Here is a 26,510-nt window from a genome sequence, read left to right on the forward strand (position 1 = left end):
TGCTCGCAGTATTCACAGACCAAGTACGACTATGAGCCTGGAGAGAACGTTTCTAATGCTGTGTCGAAAGAGCACCAGATACCTGGAAAAAGCTGACAATGAGTCTGGACTCTAAACACTCGTCACCAAGGTGAAGAAAGCCCAAATAGCACAGTGATCACCTTTTAGTCAAGGGGCCCTTTGTATCTTCGAATCTGGGTTTCAGGGGTAGAAATTAGTGAATCAAGGTAGACTTTATTTTTAGTTTTAGTTATTTCTTTTAGGACTTGCTGTGTGTCATAATATGTCATCACTGTTTGTATCAAAGTTTATATTAAATGAGTGGTTCTCAGTGGCGATTTTTAAAGTTACTTAGCCCTTAGATCTTCCTAATTATCTTGTGTTTTTTGATTATCATTCATTTATTATGAAACAAAATAGCAAATATTTTATTCAGGGCTTCATAACAACATGTACAACTGAAACTGCAACAATTACGTGATCAAATGTCACATGATTAGAACTCACATGAGCGGTATCACATGATTGAATGCTAATGGCCAACTGTCAGATGATAAAATCTCCAAGAATACATCAAGCCAGAGTTGGCAATCCTAGATAGTATAGGATTTGAAACAGACTCTACAATAGTAATTCATTTTGCCAATTAACTTTATTAAAAAATAGAATAAATATCTGACAAAGAATGGACACTAGTAATTGAATGTTTAATGGCACTGGATTTGGTTCTGTGCTACTGAAGCTGGGGAACTGATCAGAGATAGTGTGAGTTGTAAATTTCTACTGATACCCACCATTGTGAGGCCAAAATTTCACAGAGCGTTGCCTCACTGGAGGTTTTATTCACAGAATCACAGAATTGTAACTGCGCAGAAAGAGGCCATTTGGTCCATTTTGTCTGCACCAGCTCTCCTATGTAGCACCATGGCTTGGTGCCACTCCCCTGCCTTTTCCCCGTACCCCTGCACATTGTTTCTATTCAAATAATTGTCTAATGCCCCCTTGAATGCTTCGATTGAACCTGCTTCCACAATACTTCCAGACATTGCAGCCTCAACCTGAACTACTCATTGCGTGAAAAAGATTTTCCTCACATCTCATTTGCTCCTTTGTTGCCAGGGGGCAGTGCCAGCGTACAGCCCAGGCACGACCCACTCCGCCTGAGGGATGTACTCACCTGCACACCTCTGGCAGGTTCATGTTGTGGGAGATCTGGCATGTCAAAGTGAATGGACAGTCTAATGGGGCGGGGAAGGAAACTATCAGGTGTAAAGGCCTGATAATTATATTTAAATGTATTCGGATGGGATTCCCAATGTTGAACATTGGGATTTCCGATACATTGCTGGCTGGATGCAGGAATAATCAAAATGAGAAATCTCGCAACGTAAACTCCTATGGGGTTTCCTGTCCCCTGAAAACAAAAGCGCAAACTCCCTCCCTGTATCTTTGTTTTTTGAACCTGTGTTTTTAAATTTTAGTGGTGATTTTCTTCCTGGTTAGCTCTGAACGTTGACATTACTGTGAGAAGAAGCTGGCAAAAATTACCCATTTACCAATAGTATGGTCGGAGCACTTCAAGTTCACAATGAGAAGCCATTTCTTGCCCCCATATTGCACGAATTTAACCACAATTTGTAAAACTTGCGCATAAAAATAGGCATCCAGGGCCTACAACTGAAACCAGCATTAGACCTTTGGATGTTCAAATCAGGGGTCTGTGTGTTTTTTACTCATTCGTGGGACATGGGCGTCGCTGGCTGGCCAGCATTTATTACCCATCCCTCGTTGTCCTTGTTCAGAGGGCAGTTGAGAGTCAACCACATTGCTGTGGCTCTGGAGTCACATGTTTGAGGCCCCTTTGCAAATTTGGGACCCAAAAAGTTACGATTTTAAAATATGATTATCTGAATGTGGAGCTGGAAGGAGCAGGAGAACTCGCCTGGTCTCTACAGTCAAACAATAGGTATCTGCTGACCAAGCTCCCTATCCTGGGCACTGTGTCCTTTGGTATGTGTCTGCATATCAACAGCAACAAATGTATTCCAAGGCCCAATATTGGATGCACCTTGGGCCTTTCCTTTCAGGTGTAGCAATTGCTTCCTGAGCACCCAGTTCTTTTCCTTGGTTGTTTAATTCATAATTTTGAAGCTGCCTTCTCCAATTCCATTCCCCATCCTATTTTGGTCGTGCCTACAAATTTGACTATGTTGCTCTTGGTTTCTGATTCCGGGTTATTTATATCAATCAAAAACAGTAGCAATTTAAATTCTGATCCCCGAGGCACTCCACTCAGTGCTGCCTTCTGCCCCAGTGTAACTTCAGTAATTGATATTTGTTTAGTTTAAAAGCAAATTACTGCAGATGCTGGAATCTAAAACAGAAAATGCTGGAAAATCTCAGCAGTTCTGTCAACATCTGTGGGGAGAGAATAAAGCCAAGTTTGTCAGTTTTCTTATCCCAAGGTTTGCCCTGAATTCCACCAGCTCTGAAGTTGTTTGATGATTGCAAGACTCTAAGATACCAGTGGTGAAGTTAGTCTTGAACAGTAACACAAAGCAAGCAATAGAAAATTACCAGCTTGTTTTACACCCGCTTGATTTCTTTTTCTTTGCCACAATAGGGTGTAAAATAGGTTGACTTGCTATCGCCCATTATGCAGTACCCCCCCAAGACCAGTTGCATCCCACCATGTCTTGGAGTTTTACACAATCCTCTTGGGGTTTTACTTCATCAAGAGTGGAAACTTATCAGCTATTCAAAAGAGTAAGATCCTACATGTTGACTGAATTGATCCTCAAATTCATACCATTATTTATCGCTTATTGAATGTAAATGCAAGTTGAATAGGTTTATGGTGTATTGTGATAGTGAACATGTTGAATAATAAACAATCGAATTTTAAAACCACAAGAAAACTTCATTCTCTGTATTTGCTCCTCCACACCTGTCTGTTCCTAACAGCCTACAGCTAGGAAGGGGCAGCCCCTCATCAGTTCAAAACTGCTTAAACTGGCACCATTTGGCAAGATAACTAGATAATCCTTCAATGAGGAATTTAAAGGGTCTACTAAATGATCTGTGGTTCGGTGAAGTTGGTGCTCAGTCGCTTTTCTCAGGAATACCTGGTGGGGACTCATACCTACTGTACAGAGTAGCTCACTTCCTTTACTGCACCCTGGCCAGCACCTTCCCCTCCAACTCCTTCCCATCCGGATTTATCACCTGAGGGGGAGGGGACCTTCCTGCTGACAGTTTCCATGTGGATACAGATCAACTCTCCGAAGAAAGGAGATTTCATTGGCATCTCACCTGAGTGAGCATTCTCTTTGCCAGCACTATTCTTCATCTGGTAGTGATCAACCTGATCGGCTGAGTTACACATTATCCTGCTGCAGAAATACTGAGGGGAACTGGAACTTGTATTACCGTTGCGACGGATCTGCTTAAATTTTGTTTACACATTTTGTTTCATTTGATATATATATATATAAAAAATATACAAAAAAACAGGCTATGTCAGAGTGATAAAGTACAGTTTGACATCCAATTTCTTAATTGCCCTGGCAGGGTAATAGGACAAGGGGAAACTAAATATTTGCTCACATGGGGTGATAGAGAATATTTGGTTGTCAAGTTTAAAGTTTTTTTTAAGTGTCACAAGTAGACTTGCCTTAACACGCCAATGAAGTTACTGTGTGTGGTGAACCATCGTTGGTTCCCACTGTGGGATTGTTCTAATGTTGTTGTTGGGCTAGGGTGGGATTGATACACCTGTGGTTGTTACTGTTGTGGCACATCCCAGTCGGGCTCCGCCTCCTGCTCGAGCGGAACCTCTTCATCTGGGATAGTGTGTTAAAGTTCTGTTAGTTCCATTGTTAGTTAATAAAAGCCTTCTTTTACCGAAGCTTCGTGCCTCGTGTCCAATTGATGCGCATCACTGTGAAAATCCCCTAATGGCGCCCCATTCTGGCACCTGTTCGGGTACACCCAGAGGAACCAGCACATCTTTCAGATTGTGGGAGGAAACTGGATCACCCAGAGGAAACCCACGCAAACACGGGGAGAATGTGCAGACTCCACACAGACAGTGACCCAAACCAGGAATTGAACCCAGGTCCCTGGTGTTGTGAGGTAGCAGTGCTAACCACTGTGCCACCGTGCCACCCCAACAACAAGTCTTAAGAACATGAAAACATCCTTGCTGTTAGCGACAGAGATGAATTGAAGAGCTCTGGGAGGAGTTGGCCAGTGTTGTGGTGCATATAGGACCTAACGTATGGAGATGTTTTGTTAGTGGAAAAGGAAAGGCTGATATGTGACAAAACTAGTGCACTAAGATATGTTTGCAATTTTCTCTCTCCATAGAAAACCACCTCAGTGAATCAAGCTGGGGACCCAAGAAACTGGCAGCCGTAATAACTGCACCTGTGTGTTTCTTTTGCTTGGCTTTGTTGGTAGCTGTTGTCTACAACAGGCGTGCACTGTGTGCCTATGTGAAAGCAAAGAAGCATCATGACGAGGACTCTGTCTGTAGCTCTGTTACAGTAAGAAAAACACTGAAGGATCTTATCACAGAAACCACTACAGGATCAAGCTCCGGTAGGTTAACAACAGATGAACCAACTGCTAAGGGAGTTGTTATAATGTCCATTAGTATCATCTCTCTCCTCCATTTCCTTTTGGATTTTCAAATGAACTAATAATAATCTAACCATTATCTTCACTTTCCTTATTCTGCAAGGATTCTCCCAGGGGAAAATCTTTTAATCCTTAACGAGCTAAGTTGCTGTTCTACATTTCTTATACTCTTAGCATTGATTTAGCCTTTGGGTTGGCATGGTGGCACAGTGGTCAGCATTGCTGCCTCACAGCACCAGGGACCTGTAGTTCAATTCCGGCCTCGGGTCACTGTCTGTGTGAGGTTTGCACATTCTGCCCTTGTCTGTGTGGGTTTCCTCCGGGTGCTCCGGTTTCCTCCCAATGTCCAAAGATGTGCGGGTTAGGTTGATTGGCCATGATAAATTGCCCCTAGTGTCAGAGAGATTAGCTGGGTAAATATGTGGGGTTAAGGGAATAGAGAGCCTGGGTGGGATTGTAGTCGGTGCAGACTCGATGGACTGAATGGCCTCCTTCTGCGCTGTAGGGATTCTATGATTCTAGTCTCGGCTGTTTCACCACCACTTCTTTTTAAAATGCTGACTCTTACAATAATTCTTATAATCCTCTGATGTTCATTTGTGATACATGACCGATAGGGAGGACATTAAATGTTACGAGGTCCTACTCATCTTTGGACCATCAGGTCATCTGAGCATTAAAATTGTTTGCAACACTTCAAAATTACTTAATTTATATGATTTTGGCATTAGGGTGAGCATAAGAGGTATGACTCGTTTGTCCCACTAGGATGCTTTTATCCAAACAAACTTTATTTAAGAACATAGTTCGAACATAACAATAAGAATTAGTGTAACTTTTACCAATTTAAATACTTAAACATGACAAGTTATAATCCTTAACAGCTAGCTATCTCTATAGTTTCAATTGTAAGCATCATCCCATGGACATATATCCCTTCTTCAGAACGAGTCAGCACCAAAAACAGATATGCTCACATGATTGCAAGATTTCCAGCCTTTTAGCACCTCTGGACAGAGATCCAGACAGACACCCATCTTCTGAGTCTCATGGGCGGCACGACCTGGGTTCGATTCCCGGCTCGGGTCACTGTCTGTGTGGAGTTTGCACATTCTCCTCGTGTCTGCGTGGGTTTCCTCCGGGTGCTCCGGTTTCCTCCCACAGTCCAAAGATGTGTGGGTTAGGTTGATTGGCCATGCTAAAATTGCCCCTTAGTGTCCTGAGATGTGTAGATTAGCGGGTAAAATATGTAGGGATATGGGGGTAGGGCCTGGGTGGGATTGTGGTCGGTGCAGACTCGATGGGCCGAATGGCCTCTTCCTGCACTGTAGGGTCTCTATGATTTCTATGATTTCTACCACAACCTCCAGATAAAGATCCACTCCCAAACAGCAGAATCTCAGAGAAAGAGACTTATTTCCTGGCAGATTCCAGCCTCCAACTCCAGAGAGGAAAAGAGAGGCACTGCTTTCTAACAACTCCAAGCAGCATCGAAGCTTGATTTCTCTGTGTAAGCCTAGCTCCACCCAGTCACCTGATATTACTATCAATCAACCCAATCAAGTCCTACTCTGAAAAACCTCAGGGGAACACAAAAAAAACAACAGAACAGCATTCGTCCAGGTGAGGAGCTCATCTCTGGTCCACATTGCAAACACTCTGGGTTAAGGCTCAGATAGTTGCCAGGTAGTGGGAAGAATTCCATGGTTAGCAAACCGAATTTGTGGTGGGGATCAAAGGCAGTAGCTTCAGTTTTTGAAATATCTAGTTGGAGAAAATTACAGCTGATCTAGTCTGGAAATCGGGCAAGCAGTCTGATAATTTTGTGACAGTGGAGGGTTGAGTGAGGTGATGGTGAAGTAGAGGTGTGCGTTAACATCGTGGAAGCTGGTTACGGAGGGGCAGAATGTAGATCAGGGTCCAAGGATAGTTTTTTAGGAGATCCCAGAGTTAATGGTGCAGGAGCAGCAAGAAAATCCAATGCAGGTGATTGGCTGTCTGGGTACAATTGGATAGATTTAAAAAATCCAAAATGACCTGAGTGGAGGATAAAGAACATTTCAGAATGTTTTGCAGAAAATTGGGTCATCAGAGACAGCATAGAACATAGAACATAGAAAGCCACAGCACAAACAGGCCCTTCGGCCCGCAAGTTGCGCCGATCACATCCCCACCTCTCGGCCTATCTATAGCCCTCTATCCCATTAAATCCCATGTACTCATCCAGAAGTCTCTTAAAAGACCCCAACGAGTTTGCCTCCACCACCACCGACGTCAGCCGATTCCACTCACCCACCACCCTCTGAGTGAAAAACTTACCCCTGACATCTCCTCTGTACCTACCCCCCAGCACCTTAAACCTGTGTCCTCTCGTAGCAACCATTTCAGCCCTTGGAAATAGCCTCTGAGAGTCTACCCTATCCAGACCTCTCAACATCTTGTAAACCTCTATCAGGTCACCTCTCATCCTTCGTCTCTCCAGGGAGAAGAGACCAAGCTCCCTCAACCTATCCTCATAAGGCATGCCCCCCAATCCAGGCAACATCCTTGTAAATCTCCTCTGCACCCTTTCAATGGCTTCAACATCTTTCCTGTAATGAGGTGACCAGAACTGCGCGCAGTACTCCAAGTGGGGTCTAACCAGGGTCCTATAAAGCTGCAGCATTATCTCCCGACTCCTAAACTCAATCCCTCGATTAATGAAGGCCAGTACGCCGTACGCCTTCTTGACCGCATCCTCCACCTGCGAGGCCGATTTAAGAGTCCTATGGACCCGGACCCCAAGGTCCTTCTGATCCTCTACACTGCTAAGAATGGTACCCTTCATATTATACTGCTGCTTCATCCCATTGGATCTGCCAAAATGGATCACCACACACTTATCCGGGTTGAAGTCCATCTGCCACTTCTCCGCCCAGTCTTGCATTCTATCTATGTCTCGCTGCAACTTCTGACATCCCTCCAAACTATCCACAACACCACCTACCTTGGTGTCGTCAGCAAACTTACCAACCCATCCTTCCACTTCCTCATCCAGGTCATTTATGAAAATGACAAACAGCAAGGGTCCCAGAACAGATCCCTGGGGCACTCCACTGGTCACTGACCTCCATGTCGGTTTAGATGGAGAAGCTGAGACCAGGGTTGAAATCTGTACATGAAGGAGAATGGCAGGAAACTTTAAAGAAACCTCAGATCTTGCCAGTTCTTTTGTTTTCCTGGATTTTCTCCATTTCACATTTAGTTTTGTCTTTAATTTTGGAGCGGGTTTACTCACCTTTAATTGAAGCCTTTCGACTGTCTTACTGAAATTATTTCTATCACCAGCATTTTACACCTTACCAATTTTAAAAATTAAAAACATGTGATGTCATTAAACCTGTGCCGACTATTAATAGTGTAAAATTAATCGGTACTACTAGTAATATTTTGATTGTCTAATTCTTGACATTTACCTGCTGTTTCTGTGCTGATTAGTCATACCATGTTTTTATATTTTACTTTCTGGTGAAAGATTTCGACATGAAACTTAAAACGGATTTTTTTCAGATGGACCAGTTGTAAATATGCAGTATTTTCTGCTTTTGTAATGTAATTTGAAACATTTTTCTTGGTAGTAGGTGTAACAAAAAGAGAAAATGCCAGGTGCATTAAACATCTGCCGAGGTATTTACTCTTCAGTATTATTGTGCAGTCTTTCAAGATTGTCAAAACTGAAAATAGTTCTATTGTATACTGAGTCTATGATACTTTATTATCAGGCTTGCCACTTCTTGTCCAAAGGACTATAGCCAGAACAATTGTTCTTCATGAAATTGTGGGGAAAGGACGATATGGAGAAGTGTGGCATGGAAAGTGGCATGGCGATGACGTGGCTGTAAAAATGTTCCCCTCGCGTGAAGAGAGGTCCTGGTTCAGAGAAGCAGAAATTTACCAGACCAGCATGTTACGACATGAAAATATCCTGGGTTTCATTGCTGCTGACAATAAAGGTAAGTGTAAAAGAAAGAAATTCTAAAACGAAACACACACACTCAAATAAATAATATGCTAATTAGATTTGTTGGAGAATTTCCCATAGCAATTGTGAAAAATGTGCCTGTGTAAGGCCATAAGATATAGGAGCAGAATTAGGCCACTCGGCCCATCGAGTCTGCTCTGCCATTCAATCACGGCTGATATTTTTCTCATTCCCATTCTCCTGCCTTTTCCCCATAACCCCTGATCCTCTTATTAATCAAGAACCTATCTATCTCTGTCTCAAAGACACTCAATGACCTGGCCTCCACAGCCTTCTGCGGCAAAGATTTCCACAGATTCGCCACTCTCTGGCTGAAGAAATTCCTCCTCATCTCCGTTCTGAAGGATCGTGCCTTTAGCTTGAGGTTGTGCCCACTAGTTTTTCTTACTAGTGGAAACATCCTCTCCAAGGCCACTCTATCCAGGCCTCGCAGTATCCTGTAAGTTTCAATAAGATCTGCAATCAAAAAACAAGATGGCAGCATTTATTGCCCATCCCAGTTACCCAAAGGCAGTTGAGAGTCAACCATGTTGCTGTGGCTCTGGAGTCACATGTAGGCCAGACCAGGTAAGGACGGCCGATTTCCTTCCCTAAAGGACATTAGTTACACGACTCATTGGCTGGAATTTTCCAGCCGTTTACGTCCCACCTCTGCTGCCAGTGAGGATGGAGAATTTGGTGCTCAGCCAAATCTCCATTCATTGCAGCGGGACCGGAGAATCCTGCCGGCATGAAAGGCCAGAAAATTCTGGCTATCATGTTCTTGTGCCCAACTCTACTTTGTGCAGCAACTCTGACAAATGACAACGGAGATTTTCCCTGTAGTATCTGCTATTTTACCTTGAGTAATACATTTGTGTAAAAATCAAACAAGACCTCTGATTTCCCACACAAGATACTTGAAACCCAAAAACAAATAATTTCTAAATCTGTGTGTATTATTAGTTCTTTAAGAGGAACATTGGATTCTGTTTAATATGCAAAGCTATAATTGGAAACAAATAGCTCCAAGGTGGTATTTAATTTGGCATGCATTTGCAAAAAAAAACTTAATAGTAATCAGATATTTTCCTCATCCATGTCAGAGTTTAAAAAGGATACTGGAATTCTCTGACCTCACCTGCTGCTGGAATTCACCAGTCCCGCTGCAGTGAATGGAGTTTTGGCTGAGCGTCAAATGCTCCGTTCTCACTGGTGGTGGGGTGAATGAGATTGGAAAATCCCAACCATTATGAAAATAGCAGTGTAGCTAATATTAATGAGTTTTGAACTCGACTGAAAATCTCAGTGCACCAGATTTCTCCTTTTTGCTCCTTATCTAGTATAATTACAATTGGGTGAACTGGACAGAAGCAACTTAAATTGACCTTGGTGGTACTTAGAGGTGTGAAAAAAGAACCAGCTAATAAGTCAGATTCTTAACAATCACTTAAATTTTGTTCAAGCTGTTCTATCACTTGGTGGGAGCTATTTTTCTAATATATGCTGTTACTTTGTCTATTCTACTGGAAATGTCACCTTGGGTTGTAATACTGCAGCTGGAGTCATAAAAACAAAGGAACAGTGGTGTCATGGGGCTTTTGACACTTATTGAAATCTGCAACTGATCTCCGATAGTCCAGTTTTTGTCTTGTAACAGATCTTGACTGTACCATATTCTTTGTAGAAGTTGGCATGTGGTTCCATGAGGCATGACCCATCGACATGTTCCATTGATTTGCTATTACTGATTTTCCCCTAGAACCTTGTTATTTATGCACTTGTGCAATTGTTGTATTCACAGCAAAATGATAATGGGAACCAAGTTTCTCCTTTAGCAGCACTGTCAGATTTGAGTTCAACAACAATGCAAAAGATGGAGGAAATCAAATTTGCACTCAGTTCAGTTCTCTTGCGTTATCAGTTAATTTTCATACTGATTCTAAAAATAGAAGAGCTGAAAACTGTGCGAGTAGGATAGAGTAACCATCTAAACATACAGATAAGTCCTGCAAATCTGACATACGTCTCCATCCTGAGCTCAGGGTCAGAGCCATTTGCAGACAGTGCAAATCAGCCCATCAGAAATATAAAGTTTCTGCGCAATTACAGCACACGTCTGTGCCTCAGGACTTCTCTCAATTTACAGCGCATCTCTCAATTTATGTTCTATCTTTGACAATCCAGAGGTTGTAAGGTTTGGGCCATCAAGTTCTAAGCAAGAAAAGAATTGACTTTAGATGAATTATCCTGGCAATCTATATTATCTTAACACTGGCATTAAACCAAGTAAATAAAGTGGTTAACATCTGTGTTAAAAATTTTTAAATTGCAACCTCTTGGTCACTATGGTGAGTTGAACTTTGCTACTATTGTTAACTGAGAGAATATGATTCATATAGATCCCTGCAAGATATTTTCTCCAAAACCTAAGAGGTATTTCAACAAACACCGTGACGAATTATTATTCACCAATTTTGGAATAAGGGTTAATCTCTTGAATTACAGAGTATTCTAATTGTAATTTTGCACTTTGATGGCCCGGAAAGAGATATTACCAGTCAAAGTAAATTCATTGCCACAGAAATCTGTGGAGGCCGGGTCATTGAGTGTATTTAAGACAGAGATAGATAGGTAATTGATTGGTAAGGGGATCAAAGCTTACGGGAAGAAGGCGGAAGAATACGGTCGAGAAACCTATCAGCCATGATTGAATGGCGAAGCAGACTCGATGGGCTGGAAGGCCTAACTCTGCTCCTATCTCTTATGGGCTAAACCAGAGATTTCGGAGTGAATTTGTTTAAAATCATACTTAAATGTTGAGTAGTGACTAATGCAATTGAAATGAGCATTTAACAAACAATATAAACTAATTACAGATTTTTAGTGTTCTTAAATATTCTATATTAATAATTATAAAAACTGTATTGTTGAAAGTTTCCTTTTTTTTGTTAGATGATGGCATGTGGACTCAGCTTTGGCTTGTTTCAGATTACCATGAGAATGGTTCTCTGTTTGACTACTTAAACAGATACACTGTGACAGTAGATGGTATGATGCAATTTGCCATCTCTATTGTAAGTGGACTTGCACATCTTCATATGGAAATAATTGGTACAAAAGGTAAAATAATTTTGTTTCCAAATTAAGCAACTGGTTGAAATGGGGGCTATAATTCATCTTACTTTTATTGATACTACAGGATTTTACTGGATAACAATGTTTATAAACCCAATCAGATTTGATTAAATTCATTCAGTTAGGATTATGCTCCCTATGTCTATCTGTGTGGAGTTTGTACGTTCTCTCCCTGTCTGCGTGGGTTTTCTCCCAAAGTCCAAAGATGTGCTGGTTAGGTGCATTGGCCATGCTAAATTCTCCTTTGGTGCATCCAAACAGGTGCCGGAATGTGGCGGCTAGGAAATTTTCACAGCAACTTCATTGCAGCGTTAATGTATGCCTACTTGTGACTAAGTGAAATACTGAAGTGAGTTAACAGAGTGTCCTTCAGTTTTAGGTCTGATTCTGAGTCTAGTCCATGTTAATGGAACCACAAATCTCCTCTGTCTCCTAGTTTGAAAGGATTCAGTAGAAAATTAGGTGGTCAATTCAACTGAATTTTTAAAATGATCATAACATTAAATTGTCAGTTTACTTTAAAGAAGGCAATAAGGTGGCTAATGTGAGAGGTGGAAAATTTCACACTTTGTATTGGGGTTACTATAAGGAAGTGTTGAGCATGTGCATGGTTTGCTAAGACTTCATTTTAAGGTAGTTCTGCCTCTGCAATTACATTTAAATGCTAGGTAGAATAAAGAAAGTGTTATCTGTTTGCGTGTACGTGACTTGGGGATGTTGACGCTTGCATTTCTTCGCAGTGACATGATTTTAAAAATAAATACAAATATCCACCAAGAAATAGAAATGTAATGCTGCTGCGACAATATTACCTTTAAAACAATCTAGGTTAAAATTCAAATCTGTGCTGTAGGCCCAGAGCCTCGCCCGCCATCATTGCACATTGTAAAGTTACATGTACATTCCTCACCATTTTACAAAGGAGGTGGGTTCCAAATTTCCAAAGTACTCTATGCATTGGTTGATGTGGCTTCTTTTCCACAGCACAGACTTGTAAAAAGCCCGGTTGTGTAGAAATTAATAACAGTGTAAGTACGAGTGACAGGATGGCAAATTTAAATCAATCATGATTCATTTAACAGGTAAACCTGCTATTGCACACCGTGATCTCAAATCAAAAAATATTCTCGTGAGAAAGAATGGAACATGTGCTATTGCTGATTTTGGTTTGGCAGTGCGGCATGATTCAGCGACAGATACCATTGACATATCACCTAGTCACAGAGTGGGAACAAAGAGGTATTGTTTAATATCCTTCCATATAATTGTCATTTTTCTTTTTAGTGTATGGACTTGGCTATTATAAATATTTAGATTGAAGATTCTCTGTTACTTCTATGTAGAAGGTACTAAGCAGCTATATGTCTATGCACAAAGCATTGATAAATTCCAAGTTTAAAAAAAACAGAAGAAGTTAAGAAGTTTCCTCACAGGAAGAATAAATGCAATATTTCACAATTTCCCCTTAATGTTTTGTACGGTAAGAAACCGGGAAAGATTTGCAGTGAGGGAGACCTGGGTGTCCTTGTGCACAAGTCCTTGTGCACGAATCACAGAAAGTTAACATGTCGGTACGGCAAGCAATTAGCAAGACAAACTGAAGGTTAGCTCTTCTTAAAAAAGATTGAAGTATAATTTTATGGAAATCTTACTAAAGTAGGCAATTGGTGAAGCCAGACCTGGTGTACTGTGTACAACCCCCGTGGTCACTGTAACTAAGAAGGACATCCTTGCTGCAGAGGGAATGCAACAACATTTCAGACTATATTGCCTCCTCGTGGATCATGTTCCACAGATCAGCATTCTTTGGAAAAAGTGAGACGTTAGAACATACAACCTCAATAACGGCATCCTCAGTATATTTGGGTGGCAATATGATCCTATCATATTCAACAACTTGCATTTTCATCGTTCCCTTAACATATAGCAGAGATAAATCTGGAGCATATTAACCGAATAATACGATTATCACAGGCAAACAATGTGAAATTGGTGACGTGTTGAGAACAGAAGGAGGAGGTCCAAAGCCCACTGTAAATCAGTCCTCGGGACACATCGGTACAATACCAGCCTGAGAGACCAATTGAGCAGCTCAGCAGTTAGGGATTTCTCAAAATCGTCCAGTTTCTCATCTGAACCAACCTGCAGATAAGCCTGGGTTTGTGGGTAAGGTATGACAATGGGCTGGCAATAGCCCATAATAGATTGTAAAGCATTCCTGCTCCACATGAAAGTAGATGAATAAAGCGAAAAAGAGAAAATATGATTCCTTTTCTGTGCCCTCCAGTGGTCTCTTCAAGAAATGCTTGTTGGGTTCCTGTAGACCTACAAAAAATAAGTGGTGTGCTCGATGCATGCTCTGCCCAGTTTGGGTCAAATTTGACATCAGAGTCTTAAAATGGGCATGAGAGTTCTACTGAGCATATTCAATGTTTGAACGCCTGTTGGTGCAGCATGTACTTCAAAGTTCTCAACTGCCTGGAAACTGGTCCCTCTGAAATGTGCCTTGTGCCCAAAATGGTCCCTCCATGCCGACACTATAGTTAAGAAAGCCCACCAACGCCTCTACTTTCACAGGAGGCTGAGGAAATTTGGCATGCCCGCTACGACTCTCACCAACTTTTACAGATGCACCATAGAAAGCATTCTTTCTGGTTGTATCACAGCTTGGTATGGCTCCTGCTCTGCCCAAGACCGCAAGAAACTAGAGAGTCATGAATGAAGCCCAGTCCATCACTCAAACCAGCCTCCCATCCATTGACTCTGTCTACACTTCCCGCTGCTTTGGAAAGCAGCCAGCATAATCAAGGACTCCACGCACCCCAGACATACTCTCTTCCACCTTCTTCCGTGAGGAAAAAGGTACAAAAGTCTGAAGACACGTATTAACTGACCCAAGAACAGCTTCTTCCCTGCTGCCTTCAGGGAATGGACCTACCTTGCATTAAGTTGATCTTTCTCTATACCCTAGCTATGACTGTAACACTACATTCTGCACTCTCTCATTTCCTCCTCTATGTATGGTATGCTTTGTCTGTATAGCGCGCAAGAAACAGTACTTTTCACTATATACTAATACATGTGACAATAATAAATCAAATCAAAATAATCAGGAACATGTCATACAATTTCTCCCCCATTGTCATCCCTGAGTTTGAAGTACAAACTTGGGGAAATGATGGGAAACTACTATTGCTGCCTTCTATATCCTAATCTTGTAATCATAGTCTTGTATTGACTAAACTCAGTTACAGAGCATGTGGCTAATTTGCTCTGAATGTGCCCCAGTGATTGTATATGAAATTTGAGGGATTGATCACTCCCAAAAGCTGTCTCTCTCACAGCTACTTGTAACTAATGCCTGTTAGTTGTAGATCATGTTAAGACCCAGGCCGGAGACTCCAAAGTGTTTTGTGAAGTTAGCCTAGACCCTACGTTTATATTTGTTTTGGCATGGGTGAGCATATGGTGTTTCACTCCATGTTACGCAGCTTTCAAGCATTCCAGTTTAATGAGACAAACAAGGACAGTAATTCAATTATTTCTTTATTTAACACTTCTAGTACCAACTCGAACATAAGCAGTTACAACTCATTAACTCTTTACTGAACTTTAACTCTAACTGAACATCAACTTACAACTGAACTTTAACTCTTAACCTGCATGTTAACTTTAACTGAGCATCAAGTTTAACTAAACATCAACTTTAACCATTTAACTAAAAATAGATACTACCGAGTTTAGGAAAACCTTGGCTAAGAAATATCCTCGATGGAGAATCTATCTTCTCCTTTTCTGAAGGATCCTTCAGGGTACACTTCTTCTTGCGATGGTTGGTCTCTTCGAGTTATTGCTGCCAAACAAAGGATTCACATGTCCTTTTTATCCATAATTCTCCACTCCCTTCCGGAAGGTTCTCAGACATCCAGCCAACTGTGTCACCAGAAACCGATCACATGGCTTGAACATCCAATGAAATTGCTTTTGAATGACGCCATTACACTCAGTTCATTTGACATGCCCCATACATAGCAGTCATATAAATCAGAGGCGCACTGTCTCGGTTAATGTAAACAACTTCCCTTATCTGGGAAGCTTCAGATCACAGTTCCCAAACCAGGGCCTCATTACTACCTGCATCTGGTTTTAATCTATAAATTGACCAAAAATCCCAGCATGCTTAGCTCTCAGCCAGAATAACCATTTTAAAGCCACTATTGCCATTATTGTTGTTAAATCATTGTTGTAGCCATTCTTTCTCTGTCCACACTCCAGGTATGATTTAAGTGACCCACTCGGAAACTTATATCAAATAAAGTTTATTCAAGAACACAGTTAAAATGTAACAAAAATAATTAGCATAACTTTTACCAATTACAGGACTTAAACATGACACAGTATACAAAGAACAAAGAACAATATAGCAAAGGAACAGGCCCTTCGGCCCTCCAAGCCCGTGCCGCTCCCTGGTCCAACTAGACCATTCTTTTGTATCCCTCCATTCCCACTCCGTTCATATGGCTATCTAGATAAGTCTTAAATGTTCCCAGTGTGTCAGCCTCCACCACCTTGCCTGGCAGCGCATTCCAGGCCCCCACCACCCTCTGTGTAAAATATGTCCTTCTGATATCTGTGTTAAACCTCCCCCCCTTCACCTTGAACCTATGACCCCTTGTGAACGTCACCACCGACCTGGGGAAAAGCTTCCCACCGTTCACCCTATCTATGCCTTTCATAATTTTATACACCTCTATTAAGTCTTCCCTCATCCTCCGTCTTTCCAAGGAGAACAACACCAGTTTACCCAATCTCTCCTCATAACTAAGCCCCTCCATACCAGGCAACATCCTGGTAAACCTCCTCTGTACTCTCTCCAAAGCCTCCACGTCCTTCTGGCAGTGTGGCGACCAGAACTGGACGCAGTATTCCAAATGCGGCCGAACCAACGTTCTATACATCTGCAACATCAGACCCTAACTTTTATACTCTATGCCCCGTCCTATAAAGGGAAGCATGCCATATGCCTTCTTCACCACCTTCTCCACCTGTGACGTCACCTTCAAGGATCTGTGGACTTGCACACCCAGGTCCCTCTGCGTATCTACACCCTTTATGGTTCTGCCATTTATCGTGTAGCTCCTCCCTACATTATTTCTACCAAAATGCATCACTTTGCATTGATCAGGATTGAACTCCATCTGCCATTTCTTTGCCCAAATTTCCAGCCTATCTATATCCTTCTGTAGCTTCTGACAATGCTCCTCACTATCTGCAAGTCCTGCCAATTTTGTGTCGTCCGCAAACTTACTGATCACCCCAGTTACACCTTCTTCCAGATCGTTTATATAAATCACAAACAGCAGAGGTCCCAATACAGAGCCCTGCGGAACACCACTAGTCACAGGCCTCCAGCCGGAAAAAGACCCTTCCACTACCACCCTCTGTCTTCTGTGACCAAGCCAGTTCTCCACCCATCTAGCCACCTCCCCCTTTATCCCACGAGATCCAACCTTTTTCACCAGCCTACCATGAGGGACTTTGTCAAACGCTTTACTAAAGTCCATATAGACGACATCCACAGCCCTTCCCTCGTCAACCATTCTGGTCACTTCTTCAAAAAACTCCACCAGGTTAGTGAGGCATGACCTCCCTCTCACAAAACCATGCTGACTATCGTTAATGAGTTTATTCCTTTCTAAATGCGCATACATCCTATCTCTAAGAATCTTCTCCAACAACTTCCCCACCACGGACGTCAAGCTCACCGGCCTATAATTACCTGGGTTATCCTTCCTACCCTTCTTAAATAACAGGACCACATTAGCTATCCTCCAATCCTCTGGGACATCACCTGCGTCCAGTGATGAGACAAAGATTTGCGTCAGAGGCCCAGCGATTTAATCTCTCGTCTCCCTGAGCAGCCTTGGATAGATTCCATCAGGCCCTGGGGATTTGTCAGTCTTTATATTCTCTAACAAACCTAACACTTCCTCCCTTGTAATGGAGATTTTCTCCAATGGTTCAACACTCCCCTCCGAGACACTCCCAGTCAACACATCCCTCTCCTTTGTGAATACCGACACAAAGTATTCATTTAGGATCTCCCCTACTTCTTTGGACTCCAAGCATAATTCCCCACTTTTGTCCCTGAGAGGTCCGATCTTTTCCCTGACAACCCTTTTGTTCCTAACGTATGAATAAAATGCCTTGGGATTCTCCTTAATCCTGTCTGCCAAGGACATTTCGTGACCCTTTTTGCCCTTCTAATTCCCCGTTTGAGTTCTTTCCTACTTTCTTTGTACTCCTCCAGAGATCCCTCCGATTTTAGCTGCCTGGACCTAACATACGCCTCTCTTTTCTCTTTGACCAGTCCCTCAATTTCCCTGGTTATCCACGGTTCTCAAATCCTACCCTTCCTATCCTTCTTTTTTACAGGCACATGCCTGTCCTGCAGCCCTAACAACTGTTCCTTAAAAGACTCCCACATGCCAGATGTGGATTTACCCTCAAACAGCCTCTCCCAATCAAGAGCTGCCAATTTCTGCCTAATCCCACTAAAGTTAGCCTTCCCCCAATCCAACACCTTACCCTTGGGACACCACTCATCCTTTTCCATCACTATCCTAAAGCTAACAGAATTGTGGTCACTATTTGCTACATGTTCCCCTACCGAAACTTTGAAGACCTGACCGTGATCATTCCCCAGTACTAGGTCCAGTATAGCCCCCTCTCTAGTCGGGCTATCTACATATTGTTCCAAAGAACCCTCCTGTACGCATTTTACAAAGTCCTCCCCATTCAGAGTCCCAGCTCTCAGCGATTTCCAGTCTATACCAGGGAAATTGAAGTCTCCCACTACAACAACCCTATTTTTCCTGCACGTATCCAGTATCTCCTGACATATCCGTTCTTCCACTTCCCTCAGGCTGTTGGGGGGCCTGTAGTATACTCCCAACATAGTGACTGCGCCCTTCCTGTTTCTAAGCTCCACCCAGAGTGACTCGTTACATGACCCCTCTGAGTTGTCCTCCCTCTGCACCGCTGTAATATGCTCTCCAACTAATACTGCTACTCCCCCACCTCTTTTGGCCCCTCCTCTGTCTCGCCTAAAACACTTGTACCCCGGAATATTCAGCTGCCAGTCCTGTCCCTCTTTCAACCAAGTCTCTGTCACTGCAACCACATCCAAATTCCTCGTGAGCATTAAGGCCCTAAGTTCGTCTGTCTTACCTGCTACGCTCCTTGCATTGAAGTATAAGCACTCCAGACCTCCAGGCCCAGTGAGGTCATCCTCCCCCAGAGTGTTCTTCTTCTTTGCCAGCCTTGTCCCAGCCCCAAGCTCGTCCCCAGCCTCTACACTTGTAGACCTAATATTTTGATCCCCACCCCCCTGCCATACTAGTTTAAACCCCCCCGAACTGCACTAGCAAAACTCCCAGCCAGGATACCTCTTAACGGCTAGCTATCTGAGTTATAGAGTCATAGAGTCATCGTTCTTTACAGCATGGAAACAGGCCCTTTGGCCCAACTTCTCCATGCTGCCCTTTTTTAAAAAAAAACCCTAAGCTAGTCCCAATTGCCCACATTTGGCCCATATCCTTCTATACCCATCGTACCCATGTAACTATCTAAATGCTTTTTTAAAAACAAAATTGTACCTGTCTCTACTACTACCTCTGGCTGCTTGTTCCAGACACCACTCTCTGTGTGAAAAAATTGCCCCTCTGGACACTTTTGTATTTCTCCCCTCTCACCTTAAACCTATGCCCTCTAGTTTTAGACTCCCCTACCTTTGGGAAAAGATATTGACTATCTAGCTGATCTGTGCCCCTCATTATTTGATAGACCTCTATAAGTCACCCCTCAGCCTCCTACGCTCCAGAGGAAAAAGTCCCAGTCTATCCAGCCTCTCCTTATAACTCAAACCATCAAGTCCTGGTAGCATCCTAGTAAATCTTTTCTGCACTCTTTCTAGTTTAATAATATCCTTTCTATAATAGGGTGACCAGAATTGCACACAGTATTCCAAGTGTGGCCTTACCAATGTCTTGTACAACTTCAACAAGACATTCCAACTCCTGTATTCAATGTTCTGACCGCTGAAACCAAGCATGCAGAATGCCTTCTTCACCACTCTGTCCACCTGTTACTCCACTTTCAAAGAGTTATGAACATGTACCCCTAGATCTCTTTGTTCTGTAACTCTCCCCAATGCCCTACCATTAACTGAATAAGTCCTGCCCTGGTTCAATCTACCAAAATGCATCACCTCGCATTTGTCTAAATTAAACTCCATCTGCCATTCGTCAGCCCACTGGCCCAATTGATCAAGATCCCGTTGCAATTGGAGATAACTTTCTTCACTGTCCACTATGCCACCAATCTTGGTGTCATCTGCAAGCTTACTAACCATGCTTCCTATATTCTCATCCAAATCATTAATATAAATGACAAATAAAAGTGGACCCAGCACTGATCCCTGAGGCACACCGCTAGTCACAGGCCTCCAGTTTGAAAAATAACCCTCTACAACCACACTCTAAGTTGTTCCAATTTAAAGCTAATAGACATATACCCTTTTTCAAAATTAGTCAGCACTAAAACAACTATGCTCACGTGATGCTGTATATTCAGCTTTGTAACATCTGTGGACAGAAATCCAAGCCAGCAATTTTCAGAGAAGAATATATCCTCAAAACAGCAAAACCTCACAGAGGTAAACCAGTCTCTGGCAGCTTCAAGTCTCCAGACTTCAAAGGGGGGAAAGAGAGAGACTGCTCTCCCTTAATTCAAAAGCAGCATCTAAACAGCAACACTTAGAGAGCAAAAACTCCAACTCCAGAGAGGGGGAAACACATTGCTGTTTCTCTCAGCTCCAAGCAGCTTCTGAAAACAGAACCAAGCCGGAATTCACTCTGAAAAGCATAGCTATCCCCAACCATGTGGCCTGACCCATCAATCAAGCTCTACCCTGCCATCCTAGGGGAACATTGAAACAACAGAACACTGCATTAGTTCAAATTAAAACCAACGTGATGTCCATTCTACTGCTTCAGTAACAATAAAGGACACCAGCTACAGACAACATGGCTCCGACAAAATCCTAGGTCCTGCTAAAACATCCTGCAGAGAAACACGATTAATATACATTTCTTAAAGGCACAGTACTGTCACCATCAATTAGGCATTGATTATATTTAGGTGATGGGTATAATTAGGGTCACTCCCATTCTTTCAAGAAGAAATTTGATAAAGTTCTTGGAGCTAAAGAAATCAAGGGATATGGGGGGGGGGGGATCAGGATATTGAATTTGATGATCAGCCATGATCATATTCAAAGGCGGAGCAGGCTCGAAGGACCGAATGGCCTACTCCTGCTTCTAGTTTCTACATTTCCTGTATGTATTGGAGCAGGCTGAAAGAGTGGATTATTGTTGGAGGAGCATGGCATGCAATGAGTGTCCCTGCTAGTAAAAAATGAAGACTGGGGTTTAGTATGTTACCTGAGTTTCGACAACACTTACTTATTATGCACCTTTATATACACAACTCAATACTTGCCTACATTTGAAAGATTTTTCCCCATTTTGGATTCACTTACCTAATCTAGTCAGATCCATCTTCAATCTATTTTCCTTTGCTGTATGACTTGCTGTACCTGCAGGTTTAACTAACATGGTGCCAATGCTCACCTTCAACTCTTTGATGAATGCAATAAGTAAAAGGGAACCCAGCAATAAATCTTGGGACAATGCTCTTACGAGTCACCACCACTGATAAGCTATCCAATTAAAATACATTTGTACATTGTCCTCTTGTTAATTAAAGAAAAATCAAATTCTTATTTTATTCCTCAAACCACACGATTTAATTTGCTTGCACAATTCTATATATGACACTTTATTAAAAGCTTTTTGGAAATTCAATTAGATGATGTTTACTGCACTGCTGATAGACCATAACTATTGCTTCAAAATTTGAGGTTGCTTTTTCGTTGTAATGGCATTCACTAATTTTTGCAAATCAAGAACAGAAGAAATCTTCTCCCATTGTATTAACCCATATTTTATCAATGGCACCATGCTTAGCACTGCTGCCTCACAGCACCAGGGACCCGGGTTCAATTCTGGCCTCGGGTCACTGTCTGTGTGGAGTTTGCACATTCTCCCCGTGTCTGCATGGGTTTCCTCAGGGTGCTCCAGTTTCCTCCCATAGTCCAAAGATGTGCAGGTTAGGCTGATTGTCCATGCTAAATTGTCCCTTAGTGTCAGGGGGACTAGCTAGGGTCAATGCATGGGGTTATGGGTGTAGGGCTTGGGTGGGATTGTGGTTGGTGCAGACTTGATGGGCCGAATGGCCTCCTTCTGCACTGTAGGATTCTATGATCAGAAGGTCTGTGGAAAGGACATTCAGAAAATTATACATAACATGCATTATGTCCTCCAAATATTATCTTTTCAATTTTATGGTTATAAAATGAAATAGATGGATTTAAATGAAAAATGTTTCAGTACACAAAGTTTTAAATATCATAAATTGGTTACCTTTATTGTTAAGTTGAATTGATGTTAATTATAACTGTTCCAATTTTATTGAATTACAGGTACATGGCACCAGAAATTATTGATGACACTATCGATAAGAGGCATTTTGACTCATTCAAATGTGTTGACGTATATGCCTTGGGTCTGGTTTTTTGGGAGATAGCACACAGATGCTCTGCTAGAGGTAATCAATTTTAAGATTTAGGAACTGGGAGGTAAATATCAATAGATAACAAAGGCAGGAATTTCTCTGTGGACTTCCGAACCCTGCCATCAGGATGAAATGTTGGTCAAGAACCATGGGTGGCACAATGGTTAACACTGCTGCCTCACAGCACCAGGGACCCGGGTTCAATTCCAGCCTTGGGTGACTGTGTGAAGTTTGCACGGTCTCCCTGTATCTGCGTGGGTTTCTTTTGGGTGCTCCAGTTTCTCCCCATAGTCCAAGGATGTGCAAGGTGGCCATGCTAAATTGTTCCCTAGTGTCTAAAGATGTGTAGGTTAGGGGGACCAGCAGGATAAATATCTGGGGTTTCAGGGATAGGAACTGGGTAAGAGTTAAAGAGTTGGTGCAGGCTCAATGGACCGAATGGCCTTCTTCTACATTGTAGGAATTCTATGATTCTATAACAGCTACTCTTTGACATTTTCATTGCGCCGGCCAATTAACAGCAAGAGGATGGGCTCACTGTTCAATTAAGGACAGCAGGTAAGGTCTTAAACTGGAAGGTTATTCAGAGGCCTTCCAGGATGAAAGCACCACCAGGCATCAATGGAAAATAAATAAGTAAGCAATCCTGCACTACCATAGATACACTCACCCCTTTAGTTTTTCTACGGTAGTTAACCAGGTGTCTGAAAAGCCCCATATTTAAATCTTTTGAGGGTTTTTTTTTGTCTGCTGTGTTGAAATTTCTCCCAGTTCCAACCAGTTGTTGGTGGGGGTTAGCAATGGTGTCTATTTGCTGTCACCTTCATTTAATTAATAGAGTCCATTAATAGTAAACACAAACTTTGCACATTTATATCTAAAGGAAAACCTGATAAAATCTGAATGGATGCTATGAAAATCTTTTGGGCTCTAAGTAAGTAAAGTTGAGGAGGGAAAAGGATTACGCAAAATGATTATGTTAAAATGTTCAGGTTGTGGAAGGGGTTCTTCACTGGAATTGGGCAATTTTTTTCTTTGTCTCAATTTATTTGTACATTCACCATTATTGAGGTGCAGGGGTTTCATGAATATTATGAGATAGAAATTCAGGTGTGACTATTGCTGGGAACACTGGGGCAAATAACAGTTCTAACATCTGAATGGAGGGGCCTGAGAGGCTCTCGATATTGGGCATCGAGCCTCATTATTGTCAAAATTACAAAGAATGATCGAAGATCAGGCCACTGCTAGCATTCTTAATTCTATGTTAGTATTCTTCCCTTCCCAAAATCTGCGATCTCTACAGCTGAAAAGAACAAGGGCAGCAGATATGTGGGAACACTACCACCTGCAACTTCCCCTCCAAGTCACACACCATCCTAACTTGGATATGCATTACCATTCCTTCACTGTTGCTGCATTAAAATCTTGGAACTCTCACTTGAACAGCAACGTGGGCGTATGTAAATGTGCCCAGCCCTTCAAGAAAGCTGCAAACCAACACCTTCTCGAAGATAATTAGGGATGGATAATAAATGCTTGCCTTGTTAGTGATTCCAACGAAGCATGAACAAATAAATGAATAGATGAGGTTTAAAGCTTGGGAGAATCAAAGACCAAACAATTGGGGATTGGGTATTTGGAAGTAAGGAATTGGGGTGTTGGTTGGGGGAGGGATGGAGGACAGTGGTGATTATGACAGCATCTTAAATGGGGTACTCGGGAGGAGATGGTGGTAATGGCCACTCAAACGATGGTGCTACTGTTGTAGATCAGGGCTGGTGGCTGAACATTTTCCCAATGGAGATGATCCTGGGTGGCACAATGGTTAGCATGGCTGCCTCATAGCGCCAGGGACCAGGGTTCGATTCCCGGCTTGGGTCACTGTCTGTCTGTGCGGAGTCTGCATGTTCTTCCCGTGTCTGCATGGGTTTCCTCCGGGTGCTCCAGTTTCCTCCCACAGTCTAAAAGACGTGCTGGTTAGGTGCATTGACCATGTTAAATTCTCCTTCAGTAGTACCCAAACAGGCACCGGAGTGTGGCAACAAAGGGATTTAACTTCATTGCAATGTTAATGTAAGCCTACTTGTGACTAATAAATAAACTTTACTTTACAACTGGCACACTTGTGCAAATGAAGACTGCTAATTGTCAGCGCAAATTTGGATGTTGACTGGTCATGAAATCGGTTCACATACAAATACAGCCATTGTTTGTTATATTGTAGATAACATGATTATATGGAAGGGCTTTTGTAATGATTCAAAATAAATTTTTTTGAAGTATCTTCAAATGAATTGAATATAATATGAATGTTTTAATACACTTATAAGGAAAAATGGCGAATGTGTGAAGTTTGATAATCAATGATGCATACGCCTATAATTTTAAATAGGATTCCATGGTGACTATCATTTGCCTTATTACGATCTTGTTCCTTCGGATCCCTCCATAGAAGATATGAAAAAAGTAATCTGTGTTCAAAAACGTAGACCAACCATTCTAAATCAATGGCAAAGCTCTCCGGTATGTCTTGCACTGTTTATCAATTAATATTTGTAATTTTAGATGGATTTAATTTGCAGCTAAGTTCATTATTAATGATGGAAAATATATTAGTGCTCAGAAGGTAGTTATCAGCTTGCATTTATTACCACCAAAAATGTGTATTTTTATCAGCATTTATTTTCCATAGAGCTCAATGAGATTCATAAAAATGGTTTGAAACAACAATTTACATTTAAAGCACGCACTGTAAAAAAAAAAGCACTTAAGTTAAGCTATACTAATTGACTGCAAAAAACAGCATTATTTTGCTTGAACAACTAACACACTCCCATCTACTTAATCAGCAAAGTGTATAATAAATTATCAATCTTGTCAGTCGCTAAGTGTAGTTAGACCTCACATGTATGTCAGACACGCCATTAATTTATCCTTAATGCACAAGATGGAAGTTTCAGACTGTATCTTTCCATCAAAATATATTCGAGACTTTTATCTAGTTCCAGAGTAGGGAAGAAGTTGACCTTTCCCCAACCACCTTGCAAGCCCAAAAATTAAGCAAGTGTAAATGAAATTGAACTTTGTATTCTATGGTAAGTCGGAGCTGGGTTTGCACAGAGACATTCATAAAGCTGGTCTGAAATGAATGTCATGTGAGAGAATTGTGCATGTGCAGCATTGCTATTGTAGTATCAGGGGCAGCTGGGTCCATGTGTCAAGCTCCCTCAAATGTAGGCATGGGTGAGGTGTTAAGTAAACTGTCTTATTGTCACCAACAACTACTCCTCTCTGTCCTTGGGAACTGGGCACAGGCTCTGAGCTGCTACTGGTCAGTATCATCATAGATTGGAGAGCTCAAATCAGGTCTTTGAAGTCCTGTGAAAATGTGCTTTGAAAATATTTATTGCAGCACAGTATTATTAAGGAAAAAGATGCACAGGAGAAGGGCACTGATTAAGTACTTTGAGCACACATAAATAGAGACTGCTGGGGAGGAGGCAGACATATGTAATGTATTCTGTAACTAAATCCAGCATGCAATAAAAGATTGGCATCTGGTTTTGTACTTCATTATCTGGCTTCAGAATGAATTAATATGGTAACAGAGAACGATTGCCTAAAGGTCAAGGTTGGAAACTAAGATGTTATTTTTATGACAGAAGATTGTCATCTGAATCACTTTTGTACAAATTGTAAATTGTCAGGGTATGATTACCTACCTATGCTTTTTGAATCTGAACTTTGAATAGAAAAATTGAGTGGCTATGTGAACATGGGTTATATCCTTAATGAAGAGAAAGCAAGAAGTGGCCTTGGCATTGTTGCTTCCTAGCAATAATAAAATCAGAATCAAAATATTTTGTGACGTGCTTGTCTGTTGAATACCAATTAAAAGGTTTGGATTTTCCATTGAGCTTCATGGACGTAATTTACCAGAAAGGTGTTCTATTGAGGTATGGTGAGACTTTGATAGTTTTCAAAGGATGAGCGTGATCATTCCATTGAGGAATATATCATGGACTTTAAGTGT

The 26,510-nt window shown here is 41.8% G+C and overlaps 1 protein-coding gene across 1 annotated transcript in view; it reads left to right on the forward strand.

The window, feature by feature from the left end:
• The window catches only part of LOC144503391 (activin receptor type-1B-like), a 39,653-nt gene that overhangs the window by 10,950 nt on the left and 2,193 nt on the right, over window positions 1–26,510 (forward strand). Inside the window, exons 3-7 of the mRNA XM_078227702.1 lie at window positions 8,403–8,633; window positions 11,597–11,764; window positions 12,862–13,018; window positions 22,383–22,507; window positions 24,870–25,000. Coding sequence (XP_078083828.1) covers window positions 8,403–8,633; window positions 11,597–11,764; window positions 12,862–13,018; window positions 22,383–22,507; window positions 24,870–25,000 — 812 coding nt within the window. The remainder of the gene's footprint in view (window positions 1–8,402; window positions 8,634–11,596; window positions 11,765–12,861; window positions 13,019–22,382; window positions 22,508–24,869; window positions 25,001–26,510) is intronic.

Source organism: Mustelus asterias, chromosome 14 (assembly GCF_964213995.1).
Source record: "Mustelus asterias chromosome 14, sMusAst1.hap1.1, whole genome shotgun sequence".
Lineage (NCBI taxonomy): Eukaryota > Metazoa > Chordata > Chondrichthyes > Carcharhiniformes > Triakidae > Mustelus > Mustelus asterias.